The 13,718-nt window shown below is 38.7% G+C and overlaps 1 protein-coding gene across 19 annotated transcripts in view; it reads left to right on the forward strand.

Moving 5' to 3' along the window:
* macf1a (microtubule actin crosslinking factor 1a) overlaps positions 1-13,718 on the forward strand; it is a 545,346-nt gene that overhangs the window by 271,475 nt on the left and 260,153 nt on the right. For all 19 annotated transcript variants that reach the window (XM_059654271.1, XM_059654278.1, XM_059654275.1 and 16 more), the window contains exons 6-8: positions 7,388-7,554; positions 8,124-8,236; positions 11,395-11,501. In XM_059654271.1, coding sequence (XP_059510254.1) covers positions 7,388-7,554; positions 8,124-8,236; positions 11,395-11,501 — 387 coding nt within the window. The remainder of the gene's footprint in view (positions 1-7,387; positions 7,555-8,123; positions 8,237-11,394; positions 11,502-13,718) is intronic.

Consider the following 13,718-nt stretch of genomic DNA (forward strand, 5'->3'; position numbering starts at 1 on the left):
CCAGCTTCACACTTTATCATGCATCTAATACTGAGGTTTTTTTGTTTGCTTTAGATAGTTAATATAAACAATAAATTGAATTGCAACACTTGTTTAAATGTAACTATGAAGCTTGTCTAAAAACGTAGCTTTTTTTAGTATTCCAGAAATGGAAATTTCTAAAATTTTAGAAACTGTACAGTTGGCACCATGTTCTGTTCCCGAATCTGAAGGAAAATCAATGTTTAAGCGATTAGTACAGTATCGCCTTCATGAATTACAAAAAGCTACATGTGGGGAAAAATGGAAATTTCTGCATTCTCTTTACTGGTTATAAATATAAATGGAATAATAAAATAAATAAAATAAACTGATTATAAATATCAGCTGAAGTTCATTATTTATTATTTTGTCAACATTTCAAAATAAAATGTTAATCATATCTCTCTTTCCCAAATCTTCAAGCTATGTTTAAAACATTTGGATATTTGGAGTTGGAACACTGCCAAACACCAAGTTGACTCCATTTTGTCATCTGTACTAGTGATGGGCAATTTACATACAATAATGCGATAATATTAATTTTGAGTAATTGCAATTTTTCCATTCAACACAGTATCAAGCATGACACAGTTGGTTCTACTTTGTGAAGCAGATGTAGTTTCATTTATTCTGCAGCATACCACTGACTCTTTGGCATGACGCAGCTGTCTGCTTTTGCTGCTGAGACTGCGGTATCATTTGAGTTAGCATATGAACACGTCAAGTGTGGTGCGCATATTGACCTATTGACTGGGGAGTGGCTTATGATAGCTTAGAATTTTGTTTCATTTACAGATACTAGAGTAATTCTGAGAGTTTTCTTTAGCAACATAACCATCCATGAGAACCCTCAATAGTGACCTGCACTGCACAGAACAAAGATTATATTTAGCATTGAAAAGGTTAATGCACAAATTTAAAATCCTGGTGTTGAAATTTTACATCATATAAATAGGTAAGGAATGCCATTACAGGATTTTTGCATTTCCTTTACAAATACGCCAGTGTCGTCCCATGTCACTTTCTGGATGTGTTTGAATTGTTGATAGTGGAATAGGAAAGGAGGGGTGAATATTATGACTGAGCAGCTAGGGGAAATGTCAGCCAATCAAAAATCAGTTTGTTTTAGGTCAAGTAGTTTGAACTGCTATGACGTGCATTAGATTACTGTATATTACTGAGACAGTACCTGAAGATGGCTGTCTGTACAATATTGAGTGTTAGAATTTTAAATTGCTAGTTGATTTCTTAAGGGGAGAGGTCGAATTTGCATGATCAGTTGTGCTTAAATGCAGCTGTGTGACGCCAGTGCAATAGATGCTGCCTGCATTTTTATGCTGACACAATGGGAAACTCTTTAGGATGTGTTCGAGAGCAACGAGAGACTGCAGAAGCTAATCAGAAAAAATCTTCCCTCATGCCACAGAAGAGAAATAGATTTAAATGCATGAGAAAAAACAAGAAAACTCTGTCTCATTCCAGAGATGCAGCAGGAAGAGCAGAAAAAAACCTGGCAGAAAAGTCATTTCAGATGCTACCGAAAAATGATGAGACTGGTTTGAATGAGCCATGTTTTCCTTTGGATGTTACAGTGGGACAATTGTCAAAGAAGACTGCCAATCCCAAAAACCAGAATAAAGGGAAAGACCTTTCAAATATGTTTCAAGAGCCAGCACATTTTAATGAATCACTAAGTGTAATTCCTGAAAATGATGTAAATGCTGAAGGTAGTGGTGACAGTGCCCAGCAGGTGCTTTTAATCAAAGCTGAAATCGAACCAATTGAAGAGTATGTGGAGAAGTTTGGGAAGAAAATTCCTTTATCTGATCAAATCCCATCAAGCAAAGAGTTCTGTGATGGAATTGTAAAATCTTCAGAACCTGAATTGAAAGGAGATTTGGAAGTGTCTGGAGAGGAGACCCAGATTCGCCAAGTAAGAGGAAATGCATCATTTAACAGTACAATAATTGAGAATATCACCGATTGTTGGAGCTGTAGATTGTGTTAAAATAAAAGGTCCTACATCTTCCAGAATGACAGCCGTGGTGAGACTGCAGCTTGAGTGGGAGGGGAATAACTCAGATTCAATGGACTTGATAAGCAAGTCAAACCTTTACATCTAAAAATTTATGTGGAGAATGGTCTGTCCTCACTGCACATGGAAACTGGAGCTGTTGCAAAGGAGACAAAGTTAAGCATAGTGACTGATGTTATCACCTTTGTATTCAAGTAGTAATTCTGCAATGCTTCAGACTAATAGCGCACTACTCCTCTGGTTACTATAGTAATTTGCTATTGGCATTTAAGTGACAGCCAATCTGGAAGAACAGCAGGCAGAGATTTTGAACTGCTCTGCTGTATGCCTGATAGATGTAACATGTCCATTTCAGAAAATGAATTTGGATTATCAATGAATAGTGAAGGTGAAGATAATTTAGCTGATTTCACTGCTAGAGCAGGAAGTGGTTAATGTAAGATTAATATTAAAAATACCTCCTTGCAATTGTAATGATTCTTTTACAGTATCACTGTTTAAAATGCATGTTGGGTTCAAGTATTGAAATGCCAGAATTTTTTAATGTTCAATAGTTTTTTTTGATCTGCTTTGCTTTCCATCAAGTGATTTGAAAAGCCTCCTCAAATTTCAGGTACTCCCTGAAGGCCACAAACAATATCATGACTGTGTGTTCCTTTTAATTAGAAACAGCTTTTCAAATAAACCGGTGTAGAATATCTCCATGATCTTAATTTATAGTTAGAAAGGTTTTGATAATTTCGATTTAAGACCTGCACTGAGAGATCTTGATTCTAGTTGCTAGCTGATTTGCAAAGTGGACCTGATGCATTGAAATGGCAGGGCAACTGACCCCTATACACGCACACGCATAGCCAATTGTGACTTACGTGAAGAACGTGCTAAATGTATCCAATACTTGGACCAAAGAGAATATTGTGATTTTTGAGCCTCCAAATTCATGTACATCTGATCTGTGAACTTCCTACTGCAGCCCCCTTTGGTCACTAAAAGAAGACTGAGAATGATCAGCTCGTGGATAGAGGACTAGAGTGGGATAGGAGCCAAAGTTTGGCCAGACACAAACAAAGCTGAATGATGGACTGCTTCGAAGAGATGGTTTGGGCATAATTGAGATATATTCCTTCAACAGAAAGAGAAGACAAAAGGCCTAGAGCTTCCTGGATGATGAAGGAATAGAAGTTAAGTTAAAAGAAGAAAATTTGTGCCTATGACACTTGTTGGGTTGTAAATGCAGTTGGGAATCAAGCTGAATACCAAAGATTCAGAGGGAGGTAATAAAACAAATAGAAGCCAAGAAAGATTTTGAAAACACTGAACAACTAAGTTGAAAGGAAATCCCAAAGTCTTTTACAAGCACATCAATAATAAAAAAAGGTGGTAAAAGGAGAAGTAAAGTAATACTTTTCATTAAGAACCAAAAAGGGAATTTTACACTTGGAGACAAAAGACATGATTGAGATATTAAATTTTAAGTTTTGCATCTATGTTTACCTAATGAGGCAGATACTGCCCAGGCCAAGGTGACAGAAGTGGAAACTTAATCATTGGACGAGCTTAAAATCGTAAGTAAGAGGTACTGGATAAGCTTTTAGTTCATCAAGTTGATTAGGTACCATGTCCAGATGAGATGCATCCAGGATATTGAAGGATGAGAGTGGAAATTATGGAGGCATTGGTAAATATCTTTCAATCTTCCCTGGATTCTGAAATAATGCCAGAAAGTTGGAAAATGGCAAACATTATCCCCTTTTTCAAAAAACCTTCTGAAAATCAGGTTAGAGATTACAGACCAGTCAAGTTAATTTTGAAAATGTGGAGTCTTCTAGAAACAATTATTTCAGTGAGCCAGGATTTGTTGAGGCAAGTTAGTGTTAAGCTTTAAGTTCTTTTTGAAGATTTAACACAGGGTTAAAAAGGGGATAGTTATTGATGTGTTGTATATGAACTCCCAAGTGTGTTCAATACTGCCTCTGCCTCTCTTGTTTCATGACTGACGATTTCTCACAAGCCGTTTATTTGGCAGTGGCAAAATGCATACAAAATTGGCTAGCTGAGGAACAGGAAACAGTGGTTATTGGGTATTTTCTAGGCTAAGGAAATATGTTTTGCGCCCTTGTTTTGTTTATTGAAAGTAAGCAAATACCTCATAGAATGATTTGGCTGCCCATCCAGTGGGCATTGACTGAATTGTCACATTACTCGGGCAGTAAGTCTTTGATTCCATTTTGAAGTAGATACAGTTCAATTAACCAATTCGCAACATGTGACACTTTGCTCCAGTGTTTCTTGCATTCTTGTGAACTGCCAGCAAACCAGGCTTTATTCTGTACTACATTCATTTGGCCACATAATTTCAAATTGCTTGCCAGGACATCCATTTCGCAGATCCTGTCAACTTAGTATTTCAGAAAGTGGCAAGTTAGACGTGTCCACAGTTGAATGTGGTAAACCGAAATCATTTCATACAAAGCGATTAGGGGGAAAAAATAAGTCTTGTTCTTTAAGGTACTTCCTAAACTCTACCACTTGTGACCAAATTTTAGTGACCAGTCAAACTGTTTCTTTTAATTGTCCACTCTTCTGTTTATTTTTTATGCGTGAGTATTTTCCTACAAGCTGGCTTAAGACATTGTCATATGTAAAAGCTGCAATGTATCATAAAGCCAAGTTATACCAAATGTTTGAGCTTCATGTGTTAATATTTCTAATAGTGGCCATACTGTCAATCAGTTCTGTCTACGTAGCCTACTCCTTTGTCCCACTATAATGGCACAAAGCACAACAGAATATAGATTGAATCTTTTGAGGTAATTGGCAAATGAACCACAAGGGAGGTGAAAATTACTTTTACATGCTGAGTTATGAGACCTGGAATGTGCTACCTGAAAACATCGTGGAACCAGATTCAGTCGCAAATTTGTGAAGGAAGGTGGATAAATACTGGAAGAAATAAAATTTGAGGCACTTAAAATGCGGCTGTGTGAAGGTAGTTGGATATCCATTGGAAATTATGCATTGGGATGTTGTCCTCTTTGACTCTGTTTTCATCACTCTACCCAAGAGTTTGTGCAACTGATAAAATATTCCAGATTATAATATTTGGGCTGATTAAAGGGAAGTTTACAATGAGCAGTACTAGCTTGCGCACACATTATTTAATGGAACTTCCCGAAACGGCATTTTTTCTTTTGAAAGGACCCATCCCAAAAAAGTACTCTAACTTTTGAAGTTTCAGAAACTAAAAACAAAAACTGAACATCTTTTTGTTGAATTCAACATTTTAAGATTCCCAAGTAGGAAATTGAATACATTTGCTGAAAATGACACCAAATTGTGGGGATGACAAAATAATTCAGTGCCCCATGCGAGGAGCACAAATGCTCCCAGATTTTCTTTTTGAAAACCTAATAATAACAATGGAAGGACCTCTTTATTTTTGAGACAAACTAGCTAAATAGTTGCAGCATAATTTTGATATATATATATTTTTAAATGCAGCTTTAATGTTGTATCTGATCTTTTTAAACATAATCACGAAGAAAGAGCAGAACTACTATGTACCAAGCTAATGGTTTTCTTGTTGCAGTGTTGCTATTCCATACTCTTATGCGTTACATGTGAAAGTTACACACCAGAATTGTAGCTTCAATTGGAATAGTTAATATACTTGAGACATTTTTCACCTGGGCATGAATTCAATGACTGCTGATTTAAGGAGTTGTTGCAAATGTTAGTCTTGTAGATTATTTTGACTGTAAGACCGTTAGATATGATAGAATTAGGCCATTTGATCATAGCTGACATGTTTCTTAATTCATTCTCCTACCTTCTCTGTAAACCTTGATGGGCATACTAATCAAGAACCCATTTATTTCTGTTTTAAATACGCTCAATGACTTAGCATTCACAGCTGTTTGTGGCAAGGAGTTCCACAGATTCGCCAGCCTCTAGCTGAGGAATTTCTTGCTCATCCTAGTTCTAAAGAGTCATCCTATCACCTAAGTCTGTTTTTGTGTTTTAGCATGTTATAGTATTCCCCTCCAATTATGTGTTGTCATCTCTAGCCTTAAGTACACCATTGCATCCCTGACTGCCTCCTGTGTCGTAAGCTCTGAACAACTTGAAGTCAGGCAGCAGAATTTTGGATGTGTCCTAACTTGCAATGAGTCATCAGTTTGCCCTCTTTGTTCTCAAAAAGGCTGTAGTGAAACAACTAATATTTGGCAGTTTTTTTATTCATTCATGTCAGCACCCTTGTCTGCTCCAGCAGTTATTGTTGATTTCTAATTGCCGTTCAGTGGGTGGTGATGCGCTGCCCTCTTGACTCCCTGCTGTTCACTTGCTGTAAGTAGACTCTCAATATCATTTTATGGACAGAGTTTTAGAGTTGTGATCCAGTGACACTGAAGGAATGATCATATATTTTCAAGTCAATATTTGAAGTGGCTTGGAAGGAAACTTGCAGGTAGTGGTGTTCCTGATGCCCTGGCGTTTCTAGATGGAAGTGGCTATAGATATGAAAGGTGCCTTTTATAAGAAGTCTTGGTCAGCTTTTGAGTGATCTTGTAGGTGGTACACACTGCTACTGAACATCATTATTGGTGGGAGTGAATCTGTGCTAAGCAAGTTAGTGTTTTTTTGGTCCTGGATAGTGTTGAGCTGCATGAAGTGAAATATATTCTGTCACAGTTTTGACTTGTGACTTGTAGATAGTGGATAGGCTTTAGGCAGTCAGAAGGTGAGTTACCCGCTGTAGGATTCTGAAACTGTGGCCTGCTCTTGTATTCATACAACTTGTATGGGCAGTGGAGCCCCAAGATGTTAGTAATGGGGAATTCAGAGATACTAATGCCATTGAACGTCAAGATGCAGTCACTAGCTTCTGTCATCTCAGATGGGTCATCGCTTGCCACTTTGTGATCGTTATTTTGGTGCATAGCCGAAATCTGGATACTGTCCAGATCTTGCTGCATTTGAATATGGACTGCATCAGTATCTAAAGAGCCAAAAGATGCTGAACATTATGATCAGTGAACATGGCCACTTTTTCCTTTACAATGATCAGAAGGTCATTGAAGCAGCTAAAAATGTCTTTGCAGAGGTTTCCAGGAGCTGAAATGATTGACCTCCAACAATCTTTTGTTGTGCCAGTATGGTGCAGGTATTATCAGTGATTAATTTAGTGATGGGGCTGGTATTTAGTTGGTCTTAATTGATGAGAATAATCACGTCTATTAATTGTAGACCAGATTAGTAGTGAATTGGTACTGCATGTGGTCTTAAATATGATTTGGATATAGAAATGTTTTCGCTAATTTTCTTTTACAGATCTCCGAGATCTATGTGGGTGGAGAATCAGGTGACATGTCAGCTAAAGAAAAACTATTACTTTGGACTCAGAAATTGACGGAAGGTTACTCTGGGTTAAAATGCTCCAATTTCACCTCTAGCTGGAGTGATGGAAAAGTATTCAATGCCATTATCCATAAGTACAGGTGAAATAATATGATCAAATTGGAAATATAAGAGCATGAGAGATTTTGTTAAACTTTCATTAGCATTGTCAAGAAGCTGATGAAACAAAGATAGGAATACATTGAACCACTTGACCCTGTTCCACTGTTCAGTTAAATTATGGTTGACTGCATATTTGTTCTCTTCTGTTCAGCTGTGCACATGTTCAACATATTGGAAATATTGCATTTTTTTGTAATGCCCCTTTATGCTGAAGCTGAAATGTTACATCGACTTATCTGTTACCCTTTCCATTTTATAATCTGAAGACACCACAATTGTATACCAAATAGGTAAAAGTAAACCAAGTCAAACTGTCACCATTGCCCAAGTGTAGTTTTAACTTTCCCTTCATTTTTTTTGTTCCTTTGTTCTTATATTGTTCAAATACCCCATTTAAATAATTCCAATCCCAGAAAAAAGTTTGATGTTTCAGATGCAACTGCTACTCGATTGGACTTGTCACATTTTTTCAACAAAAGTGAATTATTTTGTATAGTTATTTCGTAATTTCAGCACACTGATGTCCATTTGATACTTGGTTTTGCAGGCCAGATCTCATTGACATGGAGAAAGTTGCACTTCAAAGCAATCAGGAGAATTTGGAGCAAGCCTTTGCTGTTGCTGAAGCACTTGGTGTGACAAGACTGTTGGATCCAGAAGGTATGCTGTGAATAGTTAGAAACTGCACTGTACAACAAAAATGTTTATGCCATCTGACATATGCCTTGTTATTGATTGTCTGGATATGAAATAGACAAAAGATGGATAAAATGTTCAGAGTCCAAATGATGTCACTTAGGTTTAACATTTTTCAAGCATTTATCAGCAGTGCTATGTTTGTCTTTTTGTTTTGCTGATGGTGTTCTCCTAAGATCTAATTTTGTTGTAAAACTGCAATGCCTGTAGTAGCAAGATGAATGCTTCAGTTTCTCTTTCTCCTGCTCTTGAGAAAAAGGACAAGGTGTAGCTGTTCTGCTCCCAGAATCCAAAGAGCTTTTTGTCATATGGAAATATGATGCCAACCAGGTGTTGAGTAGGCATCTGCTGCTGTCCTTATTCTAACTGAACCTACAGAACCCACATGGTCTAAAGTGGTAGAGAAAAACCACTAGGTGGCCTGATGAGAAGATGCTCTTGGCTTAAACAAGATGTAGTTTGGTACATGAGAGCATTTGGGTACAAGCTAAACATTAATAAGATTGCTAATGATACTGAAACAATGAGGAAAACTAGGTGGCAGGTCTGCCTTTTATTTTAATGGTTTTATTTAACTATATTTCTAATCCTCTTGTTCACAAATGTTATTCCACACCTCGGGAGCAGGTGAGACTTGAACACAGGCCTCCTGGTCCAGGGGTAGGAATACTAACCCTGTGCCACAAGTGGACCCCCCCGCCCAACCCCAAGATCTGCTTTTCTTTGAGATCCTGAGCTGTTTTGCATTTCGGACCCAAGTCCTTGTGATATTATTAACAAGCATCAGCACAACTGTTTCAGGACCATTACTTCATGCAAAAGCTTGGACCAGTAACCCAAAAAACAGATATTCAGATCTAACAATATTTTGAGCATCTGAATTTATAAAAGAAACATAGAAAAAAAGTTTGCTCAGTAAAAGTGACAATTGTAAGGACTGTACCTTTTCTATTTTTGAGTTTCTGATTGTGGCTTCAAGTGCAATGGGCTTGGTGCATTTTTTTAAAAAAGCAAGTTACCTAAAATCAATGTAACTGGTGCTTTAAACTGTCACAGTATTCAAGGAATGGGGAGGTTGGTTGCAGATGGGCTGGCATCACTTGTTGTATACAAGGTGAGATTTGACTCCCATAACTAGTTTATGGAGTTGTGACCAGCTGTGGATGACAAAGGCCATCTGTGTGCCATCAACTGTGCTTTGGTTCTAAAGCTAAACAACTCGTGCACATGAACAATGTTACCAGCAGCCTTCAGCCTTCTGCAAGGGGAGGTGCTATATCTCTCTACAGTAGAAAATACCTGAAGTCTGATGAAAATCAGCTTGTTTTCCCTTGCCAGTTACTGTAAGCTGTTGTTTTTGACCGATTAAGTCATAGACTTTATCATTTATTCTGTCAAATTAAAATCAGGACCTGTTCAGTTGTCAGACCCTCTCGGTGCCTCCAAAGTATGTAAATAGCATAAAGAAATGCCGCTGTTCTTTGCAAATGCAGGGAATATTAGATCCATAGGTTTATTTTTCTTGATTTGCAAAGTCTGTACAGAACTGTTTTAGTATCTATATCTCCTTAAAGATTTATGATGAATAAAGTAAATTACAGTTTTTAAAAAAAAAAACCACACTCGTGACAGTGGAGTCATATCTGTGTCAGCCCAGGTTAAGGTTGGCAGGTTTCTTTCTAGGGGTCATGCCTTAAATGGTGGTCCTTTTGCTACTGCATGTTGGCAGCGGTGAAAGTTTTAGTGCATCCCTCGGCATATGGCCCTGGGTCTTGGAGCATGCCTGTCTGCTGCACTCGATTGAGGTCACCTTTTTGCACTGGAAGATCAATGATTTTCAGACAGACCAAAGAGCTGCTTTCACTGAGTTAATGGTCCTCCAGGCACAGTCAATGTTTGTCTGTGTGTTCTCGGGAACAGATCATAGAGCAGAGTCCTGCATCATGGAGCTGCTCAGACAAATCTCAGCAAAAATAACTGCGTCTCGCTCTAGACATCCTTTGTATAGGCACATTCTAGAAAGAAATGTGTACCAATTTTGCATGAGTTGTGGCAGAAGAAATGTAAAAACACACACACTGTGTGCAGCAACGAGTGTCCTGGTCTGCATGAAGGCTGTGATGGCAGTGTCTTTCTCATCACCAACTGAACTACATCTTGGTACTTGTTTTAGAGTTCCAGCAATGAGACATTCTGCCTAATGACTTTGACAGTCTGGTCAAAGAACTACCCAACAGGATTAGCACTGTCTTTTTCTTGCAGTGTCTTGAAGTTGCTATGTGCTGACAACTCCCTGATGGACTTGTGGTCAAAGATGTTTTCCTTTACAAATCTTTCCACGAGCAGCAAGTGATACGGAATGGTCAACTACTTGGACTGTTCCTCGATACCAAGGCCAGACCCATCTTTCCTAACACCTGGGGACAGGTAGAACCTCAGTACATAGTGACACTTGGTGTTTGTGTACACAGGGTTTACATACGACTTGATAAAACCACACATGAAGGTGGCCATCAGAATGATGGTGACATTGGGTATGTTCTTCCCCTCCTTGGCTGGAGCCTTGTACATAATATTTCTGTCTTTGGCCTCCAGATGAAATGGAAGGTGACTCGGGTGATTGCAATGTTGCTTTCTAAAGGAATACCCCAGAGCTGCGTCACGTACAAGAATGCTCAGTGTGCCCCTCAGCTGATGACCAGGTTTTTAACCTGCAATGAAAAGGGAGCTATGTTGCCATTTACCCAGTTTCTGCCCCACCCTAGCGATTTATACTTGCAAATTTGGCATATATATGGCCGTTCATATGGTTGATACTTAATAGTTACCTGATTATTAAGGTGGCTGGCTACTTGGTCGTATTAAAAAGTAATCTTGTGGAAGGAAATGCTTGTTACCTCGTTCTGAGTAGTCAGGAATTAGCCATAAATCCTGACCTTTTGTAGTGACAGCCATGTTCTGAGAATAAGAATATAATTAAATATCATGATCTACTAATCTGTGAAGCTAATTACATGCATGTAACTATCTGAGTACTGTTTTAAAAATTTACTAGATGCTTTCAAGTTATATATTGAGTTGCTAGCTTTGTGATTCAAGAGGAGTAACAGTTATTCTTTCAGATGTTGATGTTCCATCTCCGGATGAGAAGTCAGTCCTCACTTATGTCTCCTCCATATATGAATCATTTCCAAAGGTCCCAGAGGGAGGTGAAGGTGTCAATGCAAATGTAAGTTTTCAACTTGTAGCTTAACATAGTGTAGTGAATTGCATTGCAAATGTAAGGAGTAAACCAGAGCTACTCACATGAAAAAGGCTAAATACTTTTAACTGAAGGATACAGCAGTGCAATGCCAACTTCCCCCCCACAGTTCTGGGTTTTGTACAAAGTTACCAGGAAATGGATTTTTTTTACACCTGCCCCTTATCCAAATTATCCATTTCATTAATAATATACTTATAAATTTATCATGAGTCCTTTATGATACAGAAGGAGGCTGTCCCATTCCAACCATGCAAGCTCCCTGCAGAGCAGTCCTGTTAGTCCCACTGTCCAACTCGATCCATGCAACCTTGCGATGCCATTGCACTTGTGTCCATCAAATTTGATAATAGAGTGCTTGTGAAACCTAGAAACTTTGTATCTGGTTATGGGATGTGATGTTGCTGGTTGAGCAGCATCTCTTACCCATCCCTAGTTATTCTTGAAAAGGTGGGGTGAGCTGACTATGCGCTGTTGGTTGACCACTCTTGACATTAGGGAGGGAATTCCAGGATTTTGTCTGGGAGTTTTGGCTTCTAATCTTGTTTTACTACTTAAGATTCTTGTACTTGGAATAATACAACAATAATTATGTTTTAAAATAGGATATTTGGCAGTGTGGGGGGGGTCTGCTAAAGAACTTGAGGGGTAAAAATGATTTATTGCATAGAATCATAAAGATGTAACAGACCCATCAGTCCAACCTAAACCCTTCTTTTTCATATGCCCATTCCAGATGCCTTTTTAAGTGTGGTAATTGTACCAGTCTCCTCCTCCTCCTCTGTTAGTTCATTCCATACACACACTACCCTGCGTGGAAAAGTTGTCCCTTTTTACCTCTGTCACCTTAGACCTATGCCTTAGAATTTTGGACTCTCCTACGCTGGGGAAAAGACTTTGACTATTCGCGCTACCCTTGCCCCTCATGATTTTATAAACTTCTAAGAGGTCACCCTTCTGCTTCTGACCCTCCAGAGAATATAACCCCAGCCTACTCATCCTCCAGTCCTAGCAACACCCTTGTAAATCTTTTCTGAACTCTTGCAAGTTTAACTATCTCTTCTATAGCAGGGAAACTAGAATTAAATGCAGCATTCCAAAATTTTCCCAACCAGTATCCTGCACAGCCGCAACATGATGCTTCTCTCCATCCACCAACTCCCATAATCAGTACACTGACCAATAAAGGCAAGCGTACCAAATGCCACCTTTATTACCCTATCTACCTGCAACGCCATTTCAAGGAACTATGAACCTGCACTCCAAGATCTCTTTATTCAGCAACACTCCCCAGGACCTTACCATTAAGTGTATGAGTCCTGCCCTGATTTGCCTTTCCAAAATGCACCACTGCGTTTAGATTAAACACCATCTGCCACTCTTCGGCCCTTTTGAGGTCCCATTGTACTGAGGTAACTGTGGCTGTTTGCAGTGTGTCATCTGCAAACTTACTAACTATACCTCCTCCTGTCACATCCAGTAATTCATACAAGTAACAAAAAGCAGTGGATCCAAACCTGATCCTTGCAGCACGCCACTGGTCACAGTCTCCACCACCTCCGGCAGTCTCCTACTTTCGATCCAATTTGTCTCCCAATGGTTTGTTCTCTCCGTATACCATGTGATCTAACCTTGTTAATCAGTCTACCATGCAAAACCTTGTTGAATACCTTACTAACATATAACTGAAGTTTGCAGCACAGAATGAAGCCACCCAAGGCGCAGTAGCTTTCTAGGCAAATCTCGTGTGTTCTACTACCCTGCTATTTTCCTAGAGTCTTGTCTTACAATGCTTAAAATATTTATGAAGACCTCTCTGAAAAGGTACATTGGTTTCCACTTCAGTCACATCTTTTAGTGAGGCATTTCATTCTTCATTCAAATTTCTGTAAAGAAATTTCACCTGACACCCCCCCTGCTCTCAATGTTAAATTGATAATTCCACATCATGAACTCCCAAATAGAATGAGTGTAGATTATTGTTATACTATCAAAACTGTTCAGTTTTAGAAGTCTCTTAATGTTCTTTTTCAGCTGAAGCCTCTGCTGTAAATATTGCATGGCATCCTGAGCACAACCTGCTAACTCTTACACTCTCAGGCTTTTGCCCTTTCTATGATCAGTCACCCAAAAATACAGTATTCTGTGACCTAACAAATATTCGTGTATAAACCCATGATTCTG

The sequence above is a fragment of the Stegostoma tigrinum genome, chromosome 24 (genome assembly GCF_030684315.1).
Source record: "Stegostoma tigrinum isolate sSteTig4 chromosome 24, sSteTig4.hap1, whole genome shotgun sequence".
Taxonomy (NCBI): Eukaryota; Metazoa; Chordata; class Chondrichthyes; order Orectolobiformes; family Stegostomatidae; genus Stegostoma; species Stegostoma tigrinum.